The sequence below is a fragment of the Podarcis liolepis genome (assembly GCF_965112155.1).
Source record: "Podarcis liolepis genome assembly, chromosome: 2".
Lineage (NCBI taxonomy): Eukaryota > Metazoa > Chordata > Lepidosauria > Squamata > Lacertidae > Podarcis > Podarcis liolepis.
The window spans coordinates 51,765,788-51,785,005 of record NC_139555.1 but is presented as its reverse complement, the minus strand read 5'-3'; the positions used below and the strand labels follow the sequence as shown (position 1 = coordinate 51,785,005).

The 19,218-nt window shown below is 42.4% G+C and overlaps 1 protein-coding gene across 2 annotated transcripts in view; it reads right to left on the bottom strand.

Moving 5' to 3' along the window:
* ERGIC1 (endoplasmic reticulum-golgi intermediate compartment 1) overlaps positions 1 to 16,568 on the bottom strand; it is a 78,272-nt gene extending 61,704 nt beyond the window's left edge. The window contains exon 1 of one of the 2 annotated variants that reach the window (XM_083483849.1): positions 16,288 to 16,568. In XM_083483849.1, coding sequence (XP_083339975.1) covers positions 16,288 to 16,307 — 20 coding nt within the window. In that variant the 5' untranslated portion in view covers positions 16,308 to 16,568. Of the gene's footprint in view, positions 1 to 4,712; positions 4,787 to 16,287 lie in introns of those variants that run through there. The other variant, XM_083483848.1, reaches the window with a different exon arrangement.
* Positions 16,569 to 19,218: the final 2,650 nt, after the last annotated feature.

The following is a 19,218-nucleotide window of genomic DNA, read 5'->3' as shown; positions in this document are numbered from 1 at the left end:
ATATCTGAGAATATACGCAGGAAAGGCCAATGCTTTTACAAATTCAATCTCACAGCTATTTTCTTTACCCAGCACACAAATCCAGGGGTGGAAATGCAGGGAATCAGGAGAGAATCCATACAGGGAAGTCAAGACTGTAGTACATGGTGCATGCATAAATCCATACTATTAGTTCACAAAACAAGGGATTCTGATCTGGGAATTCGCACGATTTGACCTGCAGATCTATCCCCCATCCCCAAATCCCAAATATAGGGCTCCTGTTACTCCATGATCCAGTTATAGGATTCTGCACATATTCAAGGGCATTCACTGTTTTCCATTTTATTCTGATGAAACAGGGGTATAGAACTGGATCCAGCCAACAGGATTGTCAATCACACAATGATACAACAATGCCAGGTGACTCGTTTTCCTTTAGCTACACAGTTTGAAATCAAACTGTTGTGGTCAAAGGCACAACTCTTTGCAAGCACCAATGATAAGATCATTATCTATACTTGCAAAGTAAGGGAGCACCCAAAAGGCACCATCAACAAAGAAGGCCTGCTTGCACAGGAAAAATCTGGAACTCATTTTAAGCTCCTAGTTGTTCCTTTGGAGCCATATCCTTACCTGCCTTGCACCTGACACCACATATGTCAAGTGCAGGGCAAGTTGGCAAAGGGGAGGTGGGTTTTTTTTTGGGGGGGGGGCTTATATTGGAGCTAGTTAGGCCAATGGAACAGGAGGTTCCTCACCCCTGAGCTAAGCCACAGCACTGAAAACAGGTTCCGAGGCTAAGCAAATTAAACGCACCCAACCCTACAATACCTTTTAGGAAAGGACAACATTTAATCACACCCATCAAGCATGTTGAGAAGCGTATTATTTAATAATGAGCAAGTTCCAACTTTTCCTTGGGTCACTGCTCTGAAACAATGACCACAGGATAATTTATCTTTGCTTCTTTAGTAATGCTAGGTCACAGGCACTCAAATCCTAAACAGTTAGAACAGCCAGAAACAATACCATGGGCCTGGCAAGAGCACCACGTTCTCTCAGAGAGATGGCTAGATTACTCAAGCTTAAAATAAAACCATAAAAGGTTCCTCTCCTATGCACTCTACAGAAGGTAACATCAATCAACCTTTTACCCCATGGTGGTTGCTAGCACTCTTACTGGATGGATTTGCAAGGTAGCATGGCCATACTTAAATTTGCCCTGCCGTGCAGCTAGATGCATCAAACAGCTCTGTATGTAGTTGCATGCATGATCTGTAAATGTACCTGTAGCCTTAGTGGAAGCTACCAAGCTTGGAACTTCCCTTTGGATGACTTGGATCAGAGACGTGTTTTTTTCTAGAGGCTGCAGGTGCCAATCCCAGGTGAGAAAAGACTGACTAGATGTGCAACATCTATGCACCTCTCTAGTAGACGTGCTGCTGTCAACTCTACTCACGTTGCTGTTCAAGGACTCTATCGTTCTGTGCGGCCGCTCAAGAGTCTGTGCTGTCACTTGGTCCTATCATTTGCCAGAGCTTCCCCCTCACTGGATATCAAAGTATCTTAAATTATGTTTACAAAGGAATCTTTTCATCCATCTTGGATCTTATGCCCCTTTCCAAGCTAGTGTGCGCTCTCTGTTGAGAAGAGCCAAGAAGCTTGGTAAGCTGGACTTAGCACAGGTAATGTCTACCTGGTGACCCTGTAGTGCCAGGAAATGTCAAGAATGCAGAATGAAAAGTGATGGTGCTGAGTATTGGCAATTACCAACTAAAAGCTGATGTTAATACCACAATATAGCAGGGACAGGAGAGCAGACCCTTGGAAGAACAACACCTTTGTCTTAACTCACTGATAATCCAACATTATTGCAAGAACTGAATGGTCCTTCCTGAGCTGCCATCAGATATCTTTTTCTGGCTCCCATTAGACAGCCTACTGAATAGCCTCTTAAAAGTCCAATACCTTATAACGTTTGCTTCTGAGGTTGCATTTGACCTCACTGCAGACACAGAAATGGTCACTTGGCTCATGAGGTCATTCTGACATTAAAAGCATATATTGGTCATAGGCCAATGAGGTTATTTTCTTCCCACCATCACTGAACTCTTCTTATGGGCGGGGGGACAGGGCACAGCCAAGTCCATCAATCCTCTCTAGGAAGTGAGATGAGTTACAGGCAAGACCAACTAACCTGTGTTGTGCTGGTCTAGCTTCCTCCAGAGTTCCAATATGGATGTTCAGTTTGTGTAACTAATTCCCCAATACTTCAATCACTTGAAGGCCTTGACATTCTAGCTTCCAAATTTAAAACTTTTGCAGGTTTGAAATAGTTTTCCGAGGAGCCACCAGATGATAATTACTCATCTCCTCCCAAATAGAGCAGTGGGGAGCCCTCCTTAATTTTAACTCCCCGCCCCCAGCACACACTAAAAGTGCAACATTTGTTATTCAGATTACACAGAACACACAAAGTTATTTATTATCTTAAAATATTCCCTTTATTTTTTCACACATCCCCAAGATGACTTTCTAAAGTGAGTCATACAGGAGAAATCAAACTGTGGCATCAGCTACAGCAAAAAAACTCATTTACAAGCAGAAGCCTACTTGGATAGCTTCTGTCTTACGACTTAGCACTTAATTATTGTTACAAACAATGTGCAACAGCACAATAACCAATATTAAGAAAGAAGAAGTTGCTGTTCTAGGTTTAAAGGAACAAGATAATTTCGCAGTTTTACAGAATCCACTGCCACTTTTTCTATTTCAGACCTTCACACAAAAGCCAACAAAATTGGATAACAAATCCTGCCTAGTGTGTCTGTAGTTGTGCTTTTATGTGCTTGATTGACTGATTGTTCTTCTTGTTGTTTAGAATCAAACAGAAGCAGGCCACATAATTCAGCCAACCCCTTCCACATCCTAGTCCAAAGGAATGAAGGAAAAGGGGAGGAGTGGGTTAAAAAGTCACAGTTCATTTTTAAAATCATGTGCTGAGTACAGAAGAAGAAATAAGGACAAAAACGACAGGGAGCGTTGCTACTTTAAAAACTTAACAAATTTTATTTATGCCACCTGGTGCCGTCTAGTCCATGGAAGATTATGCCATAATAAGCACGTTAGCCTTTTAAGCTGCCACAAGACACTTTGTGATTTTTGCCACTCAAGACTAACACTTCTGGAATAAGATGCAGAAAGATCATTTCAAGATTTTTTGAAGGTTTAAAAGGACTTACGGCATCACAAAGGTCGAGGGGGGGGGGAGAGAATATTTTATTCCAAATTGCCCTGTCACACTTTTTTATATAATGCTGCTCTGCCAGTTTTTGTGTGTGTAGACAATGATGGGTCAGAATTTGCAGAAGATGCCAACATATTTCACACTGCTGTTTCATTTCCTTTTAAAAGAGTGACATTTAAAACATATTTTTCTTCAACTGAAGGGAAGAGTTTTTTCGGAGTTCTAGAAACTGTCCAATTCCATTGGCCAATTATATCTAATCCAATACACCTAAGGAAAAAGATGGAGAAGGGCCACAGTTCAGTGGTAAACTGTATGTTTTGTATACAGAAGACCCCAGGTTCAACCCACATCATCTTAGGGAAGTTTTCAATGTGTGATGTTTTATTCCGTTTTTCATCTGTTGGCCAGTGGCTAGAGAAACCCAGTCAGATGGGTGGGGTAGAAATAAATTATCATCATTATCATCATCATCTTCAGAGACAGTTGAGAAAAATGCCTGAAGTCCTGAGAGCCACAGCCAGTTTGTGTAGACAGGATGGCACAAGGGTCTGAGCACAATGGACCACTGATTCGACAGTATAAAGAGTTTCCAATGAGATAGACATTTTAGATTTTCTAGCTTTATTGCATTTATATCCCACCTGTACTCCAAGGAGCTCTGTGTGGCGTACATACGGTAGTTCTCTTCTCCCCATTTTATGCTCACAAAAACTCTTTGTGTGTTAAGTTAGGCTGAGAGCGAGTAATTGTCCCAGTGAGCTTCATGGCTGAGTGGGGATTTGAACCCTGGTCTCCCAGGTCCTAATCCAGCACTCTAACCACTACACCACACTGTCACATAGAGCTACAACTCAAAAAGGCCAGAACATAAGGGCCAAAGTACTCTTTCATGGTGCTCTGCATTGTGAAGCACATTCCAATGTTGCTTATCACACGGGTAATTACAGGCACAGTTGTAGGCCCCTCTCCTCCTCACCTTGCCAGTACTATGCAAAAACACCAGAATCATTTATATTTTATACAAATAATTGTATTTATACACTATAATAATACTGCTTGAAATAACAAATGTAACCAAAAACAAAGTAAATGAGGCAGCTTTAATGAAATACTTCATTATGCAGCAGGACTCCCATTACTTTATAGCTGTAGAGTGAAGGGAAAGAGCCTCAGGGGACACAAATACTCTCCCTGTTCTCTTTACCGCATCTTGCTCACTTAGTTCATTTTGTGTGGGTGGGAGCATAGAGCACAACGCCACAGAACTCCACCACAGAATTGTGAAAACTTGTGGACAATGCAGCAGAGCAACAGGAATACTCTTCCAAAACAGCAAGCCAAATGTTTCCGTCAGTTACCACAAATACCAGGGCCAGCCCAAGACATTTTGCTGCCTGAGGCAGAAGAAAAGATGGTGCCCTGAGCCCCACCCCCTCCATTTCATGCACAGAAGCTGAATGGACTGGCAGTTGAATCTTACGTCAACACTGGCAACGGTATGGCATCCTCCGTGCGCCTGAGGGAAGTAGGCTCGTTCATGCCTGTGGCACTGATCTCTGACAGAGAGGAATCGCCAGGAGCTCAAGAGGCGAGGGAAAGGGGCTGTGGCTGCTGCCACTCCCAATATCTACTTCCTGAGATGAATTGCTTCTAGTGGAATGGCCAGTCCTGCCCATTGGTAAGCACCAATGAACCCTCATAGTTTTGTTATACATTTTGAAACCTCCATAACTGCATCATGAACTGTGTGAGGAAAGTACAAGTTACGCAATTTTTTTCCTTTGCAGAAGCAATAACAATACATACTTAACACCTGTATAGCAATTTCAAACATTCAAAGCACTTCACACACATTATCTAGTTGTAGTCTTTGCGGCACCCCTGTAATGTAAGCCAGTATCATTCTTGCCCATACTGCAGATGGCAGGGGACTGTGGCTGAGACCAGAGTGATTTACCTAAGGTTAACCAGGGAGTTCATAGCAGAGGCACAATTCAAACCAAGGCCTTCCCAGTTCATAGCTCAGTCTCTTAGCCACTATGCTACACTGCAGGAAAGGTGTGTAAATATTACTGTCCCATAATGCAATCTTTCTCCATAGGTATGACTCATGTAAGAATGGAAAAAAACAAAAACAAAGGAAGTTATTCTCCAATACTTGAACATGAATCTTTATGAAGCTGACCAAACACCTATTCTAAGCAGGATGAATAAAGTGTTTGTTTTAAATGCCTACTGATTATTAAGTGACTAAGGGATTAGCATCTGTCAAACAGATAAAATGAAGATAAGCACACTCTTCTAGTGTCCTTTACTCTTCTGGCTTTTAACTTACTGGTTGGCCACACTCGGAACTGAGGAACACGAACACCAATCAGAACCAACCTGCTCCTCCCTTTTAATTCCAGTTTCAAAAGCTAATTGAAATTAAGCAGAGGAAGTTTCTCAAGAGAGGAGGAGAGCAGGCAGCCAGCAAACAAGGATGTAGCACTATTTGGGATGGGCATATTCATCTCATTACGTAGAACAGAACACCAATGAGGTACTCACTCAGGAAGAGTACAGGAGGCTAAAATGCTGGGGTTACTGAGTTGCCTAGCTGAAAAACAGAAGGTTATATTCAAATGCAAACCCTTGAGTCATCTCCCTAGCTAAACAAAATGCAATCTATGTGCCAATCATGAGCCCATTTATTGTTATCACAGGAGAGGCACATCTATGGAAGAGTCTCCTATGATCCCAGAAATTAGGAAAGCAGTCCCCTGCCACACACCAAAAAAGGCACAAAAGTTACTGGGGTTTCCAGTGTCCATTCTTGGTGTGAACTAACCTGTGCAACTCCAGACCTTCGATCTTACTGGCTTCCTATGCAAACTGGTGGCCGTATCACTGTAAGCTGCAAACAAGTGCCATGCTACTTGAAAAAGGTCCAGGGAACAATTTCTAAGAAAATGCTTGAAAGGGATTGCATCCTAAATAGATGCAATCTGCAAAGCACTAGCTGGCTTTTTTTAGCAGGACAAAATGCAGACACCTATCCATCGTGGTTGAAGACTGTGCTTTGCATAAGTTTGTGGAACTATATCCAAAATCATTCTATAACAGAAAAAAAATCCTCACTCTGTTACAGGTCATGGGAATTCTTGTTTTGAAAAACACATGCCAACTATTATTACACTTTATCTACTGTGTTCGTTCAGTTTCACTAATTTGGAGGTTTGGCTAGAATAGTATGTGGGAATGCATGTATGTGTGTGCATGCACTGAACATGTATACTGAAGATTTGCTCTGAACCTTTTGCAGGCATGTCCGATAAGCCTCTCTGATGGCTTTATCAGAATATTTCCCAGGCTTACTACAGAGTTAAAGTGGCTTGGACGATGTGTGAAAAACCACATTAGACAAATCTGACTTTCCAAGCTAAGTTTGTAGATTCAACTTGCGCTTAATGCCAAAAGTCTGTCCTTTCTATTGGGCAGCAAGAGTCTAAAAGCAAATAAATAATATATGCATGATGTTGAATTCCCCTCCTCTTTAAGCCAGCCAGCGACTTGGTTACATCATCAGAGAGGAAAATATATTCAAGTAACAGGAGAAATATGTTCAAGTAATAGAAGTGGTATTCAAGGAGACCAACCCATTTTTGGACTGAAACCTAAAAAAGTCAGTGCAAGAGAAGCAATGAATGAATCCGATGCACGATAATATTTCCCTATTGGCTCTTTAAAATGCAGATTGCAGAGCAAGAGGCACCACTGCTCACCTACATCCTGTGCAATCTTGACATCACCTGATTCTCACTATACTAACTGAAGGTAGCTGCGCAACTCAAGTCCACACCACGTTGAAATAGAAACAAAGGCACCTATTTTGATCTACTATTTTGATATATATTAATAACAAATAATAGAGCGGGGGGAAGGAGGCAGAGAAAGGAACGATGAAGGATGTAAGAAAAATTATTTCTAGCACAGCTTGTGAGGGCAGCAAGCATCACAGGTACAGTGGTACCTCAGGTTAAGTACTTAATTCATTCCGGAGGTCCGTATTTAACCTGAAACTGTTCTTCACCTGAAGCACCACTTTAGCTAATGGGGCCTCCCGCTGCCGCCACACCGCTGGAGCACGATTTCTGTTCTCATCCTGAAGCAAAGTTCTTAACCTGAAGCACTATTTCTGGGTTAGCGGAGTCTGTAACCTGAAACGTATGTAACCTGAGGTACCACTGTATGTGGAAAAGCTCCTTTACACCAGATAGGGGTCAAGACTTCGCATGAGGAAGGACTGGTGGTTTACTAATCAAAAAAATATTTCTCTGAGAGATAGAAGTAAATTTCCTAGGCTGCCTTATTGGTACAATTGTAAACATCCATAATTTGCCATAGTAATTTCTACAACGACTTGGATCCTAAGATCCTACATATGGGAAGAGGTAATTTTCATTGGTAGTTCCTTCCTCCTTGCAGCTCCCTTTGCTTCTGTAAAATGTGTTTTGGAGGGTTGGGGAACCCTCTGGGACAGAATAGGGAGCTTTGCTGAGACTGGCAGCGGGGTATGGAATCAGGAAATCACATTTCCCTCTCTTCTGCCAGCCAGGCCTGTGCAGGAGTGGGGTACAATTGCACCAGGCCTCAGATGGCTAAGCTGGCGCGGCGGGAGGGGAGGGCGGCTACCAGGGGCCTGCCGGACTTACTCTGTCATGTCAAGAAAGCCCAGCCTCCACAGGCCTGCTGTCAGCACATCTCTGTCAATTAGGGCTCCTCCCTTTAATGGAAAGAGCCCGTCTGGCAGGAGCAGGGGAACTCACAATCAAGGTCAACACATTATCTTTGTGTCATAATTATGATATATGACCAGTCAGATATTTCCCACCATGATATGAGGTTTTTTGTTTGTTTGTTTGTTTTTAAGAGAAAAGTAGGATTTTAATTCAGTGTGTTTTGATAAGAGTGCCACTGATTCAGTTTTGAATTAAACTGTAAATTAAACTTCTACCGGTTTGCATTAAAATCAGATTTTTTTAATTAAAAATTTAAAATCCAATTTTTAAAAAATTAAATATTTTTATTAGAAACTAGGCAATTTTTAATCCAAATTTGCAATTGTTTATCTAGTTTCCATACCTTTAACATTGTGTGAGCCACTGTCCCTCAATTCATACTTATATTAGCAAATTCACTTTGTGTTCTGTGAGCTGCCATTTATGACTGCCACTAGAAATCCTTCCCAATCAAATACCTGGTATTGCCTGAAAAGGACAAAGGGACCCTTCAGCAGTACAATCTGCCCCATGTGGTCTAGCATGCTCTGTAATAGAATACTGGCTTCTCATACAGGTACAGTGGTACCTTGGTTTACGAACTTAATCCGTTGCGGAAGTCTGTTCTTAAACCAAAGTGTTCTTAAAGCAAAGCATGCTTTTCCATAGCAGCGCGGGACTCAATTTACAAATGGAACACACTCAACAGGAAGCGGAACATGTTCTTATTCCAAGACAAAGTTCACAAACCAAAACACCTACTTACAGGTTTGCAGAGTTCTTAATCCAAGTTGTTCATAAACTCAGCTGTTCTTAAACCAAGGTACCACTGTACATGTGAAGATATCCTGAAGCTCATGATCTACACTTTGCAATTAAGAAAGATTTCTTGAATTGTGCTTGTGCCAAATTTCTAACTAATGGAGAAAGATCTCAATAATTTTGATATTCTCACAAGGTAGTCAAAAACATTTCATATTAAACCTACCTGCTGCCTTCCCAGTCAATTCCTTCCTTCCTCTGATGAAACAGAACCAGAGCCTACGAAAGCTCATGGCATAATATTCTAGTCAATCTGATTTTAGGAAATTGTTTAGTAAATAATATTGTGGTGAAACATCATTCTTTTCAAGGTTTAAGTGGCAAGTCATTTGCAAAGATATGTTAATATATATTTTTATTTATTAGATTTATATACCGCCCTTCATCTCAGGGTGCTCCACAAGATAAAAATACAAGCTAAAAGCACAAATAAGTAGTTAAAACAGAAACAACAGAACAATAACCCCCTCTCCCACCAAGACATTTAAAAGGCTGTAGAACAGTAATCAGCCCAATGCTTGGTTGAAGAGCAATGTTTTGCCTGGAGCCTAAAATATATATAATGAAGGCGCCAGACAAACCTCGCTGGGGAGAGCATTCCAGAAATGGAGGGCCACTGCAGAAAAGGCCCATTAGGTAACATTTTCTCCCAGCAGTCACATATTCCCTTAGCAACTTACCCAAGTACTGCTTATTTCTGGTAAAGATAGGATATTGAGGAGATGCTGAGTTATACAGCAACATTCTGGGATGTACTATATGAGGAGAAAGCACTACAAAAATCTTTATAAGTATCTCCTTAATAAGGACAGATGACATCACAAACCCTATTTAAATCATACTGCGCACAGTGCAGTCTGGGCACTAAAATACCACATGTGGAATACAACAATATTTTATGTTTGTACGGCATTACCGCAAGTCAACCACAACACCTGGCTTTCAGACATATTTATAACCCAATTTTCCAGCCAGAGTCATCCACATTTTGCAGAGCTAAGAAGAGAAAAAGACAGTTGCTCTTGTTAAGTTCTTACTAACCAGCCACAAAAAATTACTATAGACTTCCTAACTAAGTCCAGATTTCTATTTTATTATATAGAGGCTTTTGCCAAATTAACATCAACCTGAGATTAGAATTGGGTCACATAAGCTTATATAATACATTTTATAATGGCTCTCAAATTTTAATTTCAGAGTAACTGCCTTAAGTCCAATGGTAAGGAAAACAAGTCAAAAGTTCAAAAATCCTTTTCACTTAAGAGCTAAAATACGAGGTTTTATGTGCAGGGAATCTCAGTAATTCCATTAGGTTTATGCAAATGTAGAGACCTTTATAGAACCCACTGATAGCGTAAAATGGTTTCTCATCCACTACTTCCAGTACACACGTATTACTAGCTACAAAACTAAATTTTAAAATTTAATCCAAAAAGTTAGCATATACTGTATTTCATATATTTTGACTTTCTTGTACACTTGAGCAAGCAAATTAAAACATTCTTCTCTTCATCATTAAAACTGACACCTTTGTAATAAATTTCTGTTACTTTACCAACAAGCTATCTCAGGTCATCAGTTTGCTCGCCAAACTCAGAGTGCTGGTCACTAATCAAAGCAACTGTTTAGAAAACCGTTTTAGAAGCAAAGTAAAATTAGCAACACAGTCATTGCAAAATTATTCTTACACATTGCCGTTCAATGGATAAGATCATCATTAATACACATTTTGCTATTTTCCATGAGCAAACACAGATGCCTATATATAATCTGCTCATCATTCACACTCACCTTCACCCACAGCCTCCACCGCTCCTAACTACGTTCAGGAGATGCTACCACAAGCAGGTTGCCCTTGAACAATGATATCACAGACGTGGTAATGTCAAAAGTGAGAATTACAGCTTTACAGTCCCCCACCCCATCCCCATCTCTCTTTTCTGTGTTATATTCCTACATTGCAGGGAGCTGGACTAGATGACTTTTGGGGTCACTTCCAACTCTACAATTCTATATTTAGTAGAAAATATGGTCAGTTAGCAACAGATGAGTAGGATGTACCTCCCAGGATAGGGACATCCAATAAGGGGGTGGGGGGAATAGATGGAGCTTTAGCCATCTTTTTCCAGATCTAAGACGCCTCAGGTGCTTTAGCCTTTTTGTAGGTTAGACACTTCAACCCCATGATAGTTTTGGCTGTCCTTTTCCACACCCTTTCCAGCTCTATAAGATCCATTTTGACTTTGGGTACCCATACAAAAAGCTGCTGTAGCATCATAAGCCCTTGCAAAGGGAAGGAACTTGAGGCCTAGAAGCCTAATGAAGCCCCTCTATCTGGCGCTCGGGACTCTCTCCACGCCACACTCCCCCACCAGCCCTCCTCCATGCCCTCAGGTGCTTTTTACCTAGCTGGAATGTGTCCTTGTGCGCCTTGCTTGCCCAAACAGAGGATGGAGAAACTTACTGGAATGAAGTCTACTGGAAAAGGTTAAAGGGTCACATCTGTGGTCACACCCACTTTTGCCTCTAAACCCATCCATCACTAGCATGCAGCCCTTGGGCTAGAAAAGGTTTCTCCCATCCCTGTTGCATGATGTAAATGGTCAGAAATTGCTCTGACTGAAGTTACATTTATAAGTGACCACCAGGTACTTACCATTGTCACTAGGTGCTAGAAAATGCCAGAGCATTGATATCAGTTGGTCTGCTAAACAAGGAGTTTACACAGGCTGTATCTCCTATCTCTTGTTTATTATAAAAAAAATACACCTACTGCCGCATAGCCTCAGGACTAACATTATGTTCCACGTGGAAAGACTATACAAACATCTTTACAGAACCAATTTAGTACATAATTTTGCTCATAAACTGCCCTGCTTTATCACGGCCCATGTAAGGCTTATGGGAAGAACAAGCAGTACAAGTTATCAAATCAGCAGACGAATCCAGTTCTCCAGAAAAGCCATTTCTTATACATTTCAATACTTAACATACTTCCATGAATATTGGTCCCACTGGACACAAATGAGGATTGATTCTGAATAGACATGTATAGGATTGCACTGTCAAATACTTATTTCCCCCAATAGCCAATTATATGAGAGCTATATACACTAGCAAATGATTAAGTGTCAAGGTCTTTTTTTTGGGGGGGGGAGGACTCAGAGAAAAAAAATCAAGAAAGAAGCAATGGAAGAAGCACTGAGTCAGCCACCAGATAACTAACACAGAGCAGCAAACCAATATTTCAAGGGCAGGCCATCATGGAATCTGCTATCAGAAAGTAATAGTAATTGGCAGGAATCTTATCTATCCATGTATGCCACCTTCTCTAACCTGGTGCCTTCCAGAAATTCTGGACTTAAAACTCTCATCAATCATCCCAGTCCAGCACTGTCTCAGGCAGTTGACAACTATAGCCCAAACATCTGGCAGGTAGCAGGTTGGAGAAGACTACATTGGAGGAAGAAGCAAACTGCACACCCCAGTACATCAATACGTAATTTAAAATTCACATCTTAGTGTTGCCTGTGTAGAGACTCCACTCTTAAGGCTTGCAGCTCTGGTTCTTTACTTGGCACATTTGCAGACGGGTTATTCCTTTAATGAGGGATATTTATGGAGTGTGGGGGAGTATTTCTACTGCATGTTCACTGTTTGTCTAGCTGCTGGGAACAGAACTGGACTGTTTAGGCACACAGATATTACATTCCGGGCCACATATCGTTCTGGGCAACTTATGAAAGAAATGAGGTAGCAATAAGGTTCTTGCAGCAGCTTAAAACACCTGACTTCCAAGTAACCAAGCATGGAGGGGAAAAGATATTTTCTATCTCTAAAGGTAAACTAAAGTAGCAATGTTGCACACAATTTCACAACAATAAACCCCACTGAATACAGCAGAGCTTACTTCCGTGCACAGGTTTGTGCAGCTAAGCACTAAATAGGAAGCTCTATCTAACAGATTAAAAGAAAATTGGTGGCAGGAGGGACAAGTCTGGAACCAGGAGGGGGAGGAAGAATCATGCAATAATGACTGCCCTTTGGCGCAGTGCAAGAGGTTATGACTAAAAGGGGCTTAGTTGCCTCTGTGATCAGCCAGGTAGGCCTAATACAATGCACTCCAATGGTAGCCCCTGAAGGCTGTTCAGAAATTTCATCCTGTCTACTGGCAGGAGTTGGGTGACGTGAGATATTTATGTGCTGTAGCTCTGTGGAAGCACGCATGAGCTACAGGCAGAAAGCCTCAGGTTCCATCCCCAGGATTTACAGGTGGAGATTCCTGTCTATTCTGGGAAACTGCTGCCAGTCAGTGTGCAGTAGCCAAGACTGAGCAAGAGAGAACAATAGTTTGATTCAGTTTAAGGGAGCTTTCTGTACCATACGGATTACCTATTCACTTCTGGTTCCAATTCAGAAGAGTTCTATGTAGGAGTTATACTGGAGAATTTGGGGGAAATTGAATCCTTCCATGCTTGCTGCTCTAGGCTCCTGAGATAAAAGGGTAAAATACAAATGCAACTGAAAGAATTGTTTATTTTTTAAAGAATTTGAGATTGGGAAATTAAGTCACAAGTTAAAGAAAAGAACTAAGAGTATCTGAAACCTTAGCCAAGCATCTGTTTCAAACTAATCCAGCACATTTAAAGTGCATAAAGGGAACATAAAACAATGTTCCTTATCATTCAAGTATTCATGTTTGTCAACAGGAGCAGAACAAATTCCGGATCACTCAAAGACAAACACTCTTAATATAATGCTTCTTATTCAAAATACTTTGCATAATAATTCCTGCTGAGCATGACAAGCAGCATTAGTACCTGGACAGCTTCCCAAATAAATTTTAATATATGTTAGTCAAACAAGTGCAGAGATTAGGCACCTCTACTGACAAGAAAAGCACAATATATGCCATTGTCCCATGTTTCCTGGTCATTGTTTGTGTTGTGGAGAACAAGTGTTTTTCCATTGCCAGTTTAAGGAGGCATGAATTATTCAACTGTACCCTGAGATTTCCTTCCCCAACACACCCAGGTGCCTTGAAGTATCTGATGGAGAAAGAGTAACATGTTATATAATAATAATAATATGTTTGGAAAATCCTTAACCTTCTACACACCTACATGTTCCTCCAAAACTACACCTTGCATGCAACCACCCTATGTCCAGTCGTCAGGCCACCACACCCTCCCTTTATGCCTGCTGCTTGTGTGTTAACTTATGTCATAAGGCCTTGGGGCAGGGACCTCACAAAATACTAGGTGCATCTGAAGTGTTATATAATAATAGCATGTTTCCATTTATAAGGACAACATCCTCACCTGTGTTTCCCCACCCCTCAGGGAAAGATGTAAGCACACCTAGTAAATGTATGCAGAGGTGGTACCCTGTCAAGATACAGGTGGAAGGAAGTACACAGGGAACTGCCCCATGTTATGAGGGCAAATGAGGTTTTCAAGCTTGGCTGTGGAATCTTTGGCATCAAGCACCTTGAGACAAGCAAACAGAAACTGCTCTCTCAGGCATGCCTACCAACAGAAGAGCCAGAGAACAAGATTCACCTGTCTCACTCGGTTGCAGAAAAAGAACTTTTTAAGGGCACTACAAACTATCTACCCCCCAAAATAAAGGAAGAACTGTTTCAGGAAGAAGCATTTTTAAAGTGCAATTTAAAAGCCTGCAATCCTGTAAAATGGGGTGTGGGGTGAGGAGGACCTGTAGCCCTCCAGATGTTATCAGACTCCAACTTCCATCAGCCACAACCAGCATGCCGCTGGTCAAGAGGTGAAGGGAGTGGTAGTCCAGTAAAATCTATAGGGGACCACAGGTTCCCTCCCACTGCTGCATATTAACACAGCTTGCACAGAACAAATTTCAACTGATCCATTTGAGCATCTTCTAATACAATGGGATAATGGCTGAAAATAGTAAGGATTAAGGGAAATGCCGTTTTGCAATAATATAGTCTTTTTCAGACTACAATGCATAATAGAAATGTTACATTAGCTGGAATGAACAGGGGCAGAAGGAATAGAAGGTATGGAAGCAAACTCTTGTTTTTAAAAAAGGGTTCACAAGTCTCACTATGGAAACAGGCAGAAAAGCTGATATAAAGAAGGGCCAAATGACAGAACGTCATTTGTTGGGGATGGGAACGAAAGACTTATGGCCAAGGAATGTGTGGCACCTCGCTGGCATCATAAGCAGTTTGATGACGGAACCAATGCATCTGATATAACAGCCAAGACTACTTTGGCAGACAGTTGAAAGGGAAATCAGCATGCTATTTGCGAGTGTGTGATTGAAATAAATCTCAGCTTTCCTGTGTACCTACTCTCCTTAACTCTTATTGTTCTATCCAGCTGTGTCCAGGACACACACCTTATTACTATTCTCCTTTGAGTCACCATGCTTTTATCTTGGGGACTAAGAGCTCATCTCAAACCAGCTACTGGGCATTTCCACTTCTATTCCTTTCAATTCACTCTGACTTCTACATACTCATTAAGACTTCTGAGTAGACATGCATAGGATTGTGCTGTCAGTCACTCATCTCAGCGCACCCTTTATGACCCTAAGAAGCACCCAGTTTTGCTCAAGAGCCACTTTTAAGAAGGGGGAAGGAATAAGTGGGCCAACTCTATCGGCCTACAGCATCCTGCTCATCAAACTCAGTTTTTACCACTGCCTCCCACCATCACCTTCTTTTGCCTTGGGGTACCCTTCTCCAAGCCATATCTGCCCCAGTGACTGCTACCTCACATTCATGCTCCAAGTACAGAAATCACTATTCATAGGGCAGAAGGGACTTGAGGGAAACATGGGCATTTGACAGAAGTTTTCAGGAGTGGGGGTGGGACAAAGTGAAACACTGAATGGGGGGGGCAGACTATTACACACAAAAAGAGAAGAACAGTACATTTGGCCTCATATCTGAGAGCTATACATTTTGCCTCGTATCTCAGGTCTCACAAGTGCTAGAAACTCAGCTCCCCCCCCCCTTTTTAAAGGAAATCTAGGGATCAGAGGGTTATGGCTGGGGCGGGGGCCTGCTCTGCCTGGCACTCATGAAGAGAAGGATCTTTATTACCCTTAGATTAAAGATCAGAATAATTTTAAAAGAAGTGAGATGTGGGCTTTGTTCTACAACCCGAGGCTAAGCCTTTCTCATGGATTTTTATAGTAAAACAACTGCCCAAATGGGCCCATAAATTGGATGCCCCCCACCCGCTTTCCTTTCCCCGTCCACCGCGCACCGCAGAGGGGCGCTCCGCACCCGAGGGACCGTGGCGCGTGCCCCGCTCCCCACATCCTGATGGGAAAGATGACAGCTGCACCAGCTTATTATTGGGGGGTGCGGGGTGGGATGGGTCCCCCAACCCCCTTCGTTTGCTGCAAAGGCTCTCCCTGCACATGCATGCATCCATTCATTCTCTCACACACCCCTTTTCTGGGGACGCCGCCCGCACTCACCTCCTGAAATCAAAGGGCATGTTGGTGGCGAACGCAGCTCAGCCTCCCTGCTCCCCGCCCCCCTCCTCCTCCTCTTCCTCCTCCTCCTCCGCCTCCACGGCCGCCACCTCCACCACCTCTTCCCTGGGATTTCAGGCTCGGTCGTGCCGGCTACAGGGGGCAGGAAGTGACGGGACCAGCCAGGCCAGGCCAGAGGACGCGCAGCAAGAACTCATTGGGCGCCGGAGAGCGCCCGACGCGCCGCTTCCGCCGCGGAGGGAAAGGGGGCGGGCAGGTGGGCGCTGGGGGCAGAGCGAAGCGAAAGGCGGGGGAGGCGGGGACGGCGATCCTAAAATCTAGGCACGAGCCGGTGGGAACCCTCCGTCTGCATGCACGCGTCAAACTTTTAAGGGCTGGGAACTTAACGGGTTAAAGGGCGCAGGCGGACGTGCCTGCAAAGAGCGGAGGGCAATTTGCACGTGATTTAAGAATGCGCTCCTAATATGCTCGCTTACCTGTCAGTGAGTCTAAAACTGAACTCTTATCGAACTGAGTAGACCTATAAGATTGTACAGTAAGGCCACGATCCTACTACGTACGTGCCTTAGGAATAAGTGTCGTTGAACACATTCTGCGTAAACACGCGTTGGTATAATAATGATTTTATATTTTAAATAAGCTGTCGGGCGCCTTGTGAGAGGTGGCATACAAGTACTGTACTGGCAGTAAATGAATGAAGAATAGGCGCTAGATGCATGCATTAAATGACAGCGGTGTGTTATGTGACCCCAGTCTTACTGAAATTTTGAGTTAACCTAGGATGAGTGTCACAGCACTTTCACACATATTGAAATACATGCAGTGAAAGAGTGGGCATCTTCCTGTAGCCCAGTAAGATTGTCTTCCAATAAACACGGTTTTAACTATGAGTCCGTAAGTGACTGTGGAGGCCAATTCTGGATCCACATGTCCTTCCACAATGGGGATATTGGTTTCCGGGCGGGAGTTGATCACGGTGTGGATTTACCAAGCGTGCCTTCCTCTTAGCACGTTTTTCCCTTGCGTCCTGAGTTCGAGTGTTTTCAAAGCCCATGACACCTTTGATAAAGGCTGTTCTCCAACTGGAGCACTCGCATGCCAGTGTTTCCCAGTTGTCAGTGTTTATACTACATTTTTTTTAAGATTTGCCTTGAGACAATCTTTAAACCTCTTATTTATTACTCAGGTTGTGACCCGAGACATGCTTACCTGGGAGTTAATCCAATTTAAATCAGTGGGTCCAACTTCTGAAAAGATATGCATAAATTCTATAGCAGAATGTTGATACGTATTTCATTGCTATGGAGGTTTTCTTTGTGGTGTTAATGGGTACAGAGACCTACATGGTACTTTAGGGGCGGGGGGGGGGGGGGGCAAGGGCTGCAGAAGGAAGGGGGAATAATAGAAAATTGCTAGCGCCCCTTCATGGAAGCCTCCACTGGAACAAAGAGGGACTTAATCTCAAATAACTTTTCATAAGATCCAACTTTAGCTACTACACTACATTTCTTAATGTAACTGACTTGTGAGCAATTCTTCGAAAATGAAACACCTTCAGAACAGTTTACAAAAGTTCAGCCAATGAATCCTGTACCGTCCACATTTTCTGCCTGTTTCAGATACTCTTCAGGTTTAAGTGCAGGAAGAATCACATCAATTTAATCATACTATACCACAATCCTGCACAGAGGGGAAATGATAACAGATCCTGGGAAGTAATCAGTGCAAAGAACACAATGTAATGTAAATTTTCAAATCCGTTGCTTTCGTCTATGCTATTTATGTGCTCAGAACCTGTGTGTTCCCACTTCAAAACCCAACCCAACACACTAGCCATTATATCACACTGGATCAAAATATTATGTCACCCATTAGGGGCCCTAATTAACCCCTAATGGCTGGAAGAAATACAATGTTTGTCCACATTTCACCTTGTAATAAGGTTAGACAGATAATTATTTATTTGTTCTGACCTTCAGTCATCATAAATAATATTGCACAAGCACATCAAGAAGAGATGAGTATAAAAAGGAGTCATTAATTATAATACCAATTAACCCTCAAAGACAGTTAAATTTATTTTAAAGCCATAAAGGTAAAAGAAGCCTTTTCAACAGTGCAGGCCGATTGAAATTCTGATACATATATTTTAAAGTTGTCACTATCCTGAAGCTTGCTCCCTGTAATGCTGCTCCAGTAATGTAGGGATGTTTGTATCACATGGGCAGGTCTGATCTTGTGGGTCCTACCCATGGCAATGCCTCCCCTCCTCAAGGGCCACTGATCTAGCTACACTAGGGCTGCCATATTTAAAACTGTGAAAATCCAGACAGAAAAGCTGTTTTTGAGCTATTTTTTTAATGGAAAATTGGCAAAAACGATGGATTTTCACAGACATTTTTACTGATTTCCACCTGGACACTGCTAGAGACTGCAGTATTACAGATATGTCTGGGAAATTCCGGACACATGGCAACCCTAAGCTACACCATGTAATAGCAAAGGAGAAAGAGGGAAAGCATGCTCTTTTTTTGCACTTCCCCACTTCCTCAAGTGGCAAAAATTTCCAGGGAAAGCACTATCCAGGTTTACGAGGCATGAGATGGTATCTTTGTCATATTTGCCTTATTTACAAATAAAAGCAGCAGAACGTAAGTGGAAGGAAGAAGCAGGCATTCCTACAATGAGGCAGATCTATTCACTAACACAGATTGCAGAGAAAAACTACAGTAGCTCTCAACACACACTTTCAGCCTCTCTACCTCAAACTGAAAACTGCTGCCCTCCACACACACACAGACATACATGCATCACATCTGCTTCTGCTCCTTAGTTGGAGTCAGGATGCCACCTTCTCCAGCCTCTGTTGGGTACAGCTTTCAAACATAGAGATTCCCATCCTATCAGGAAACC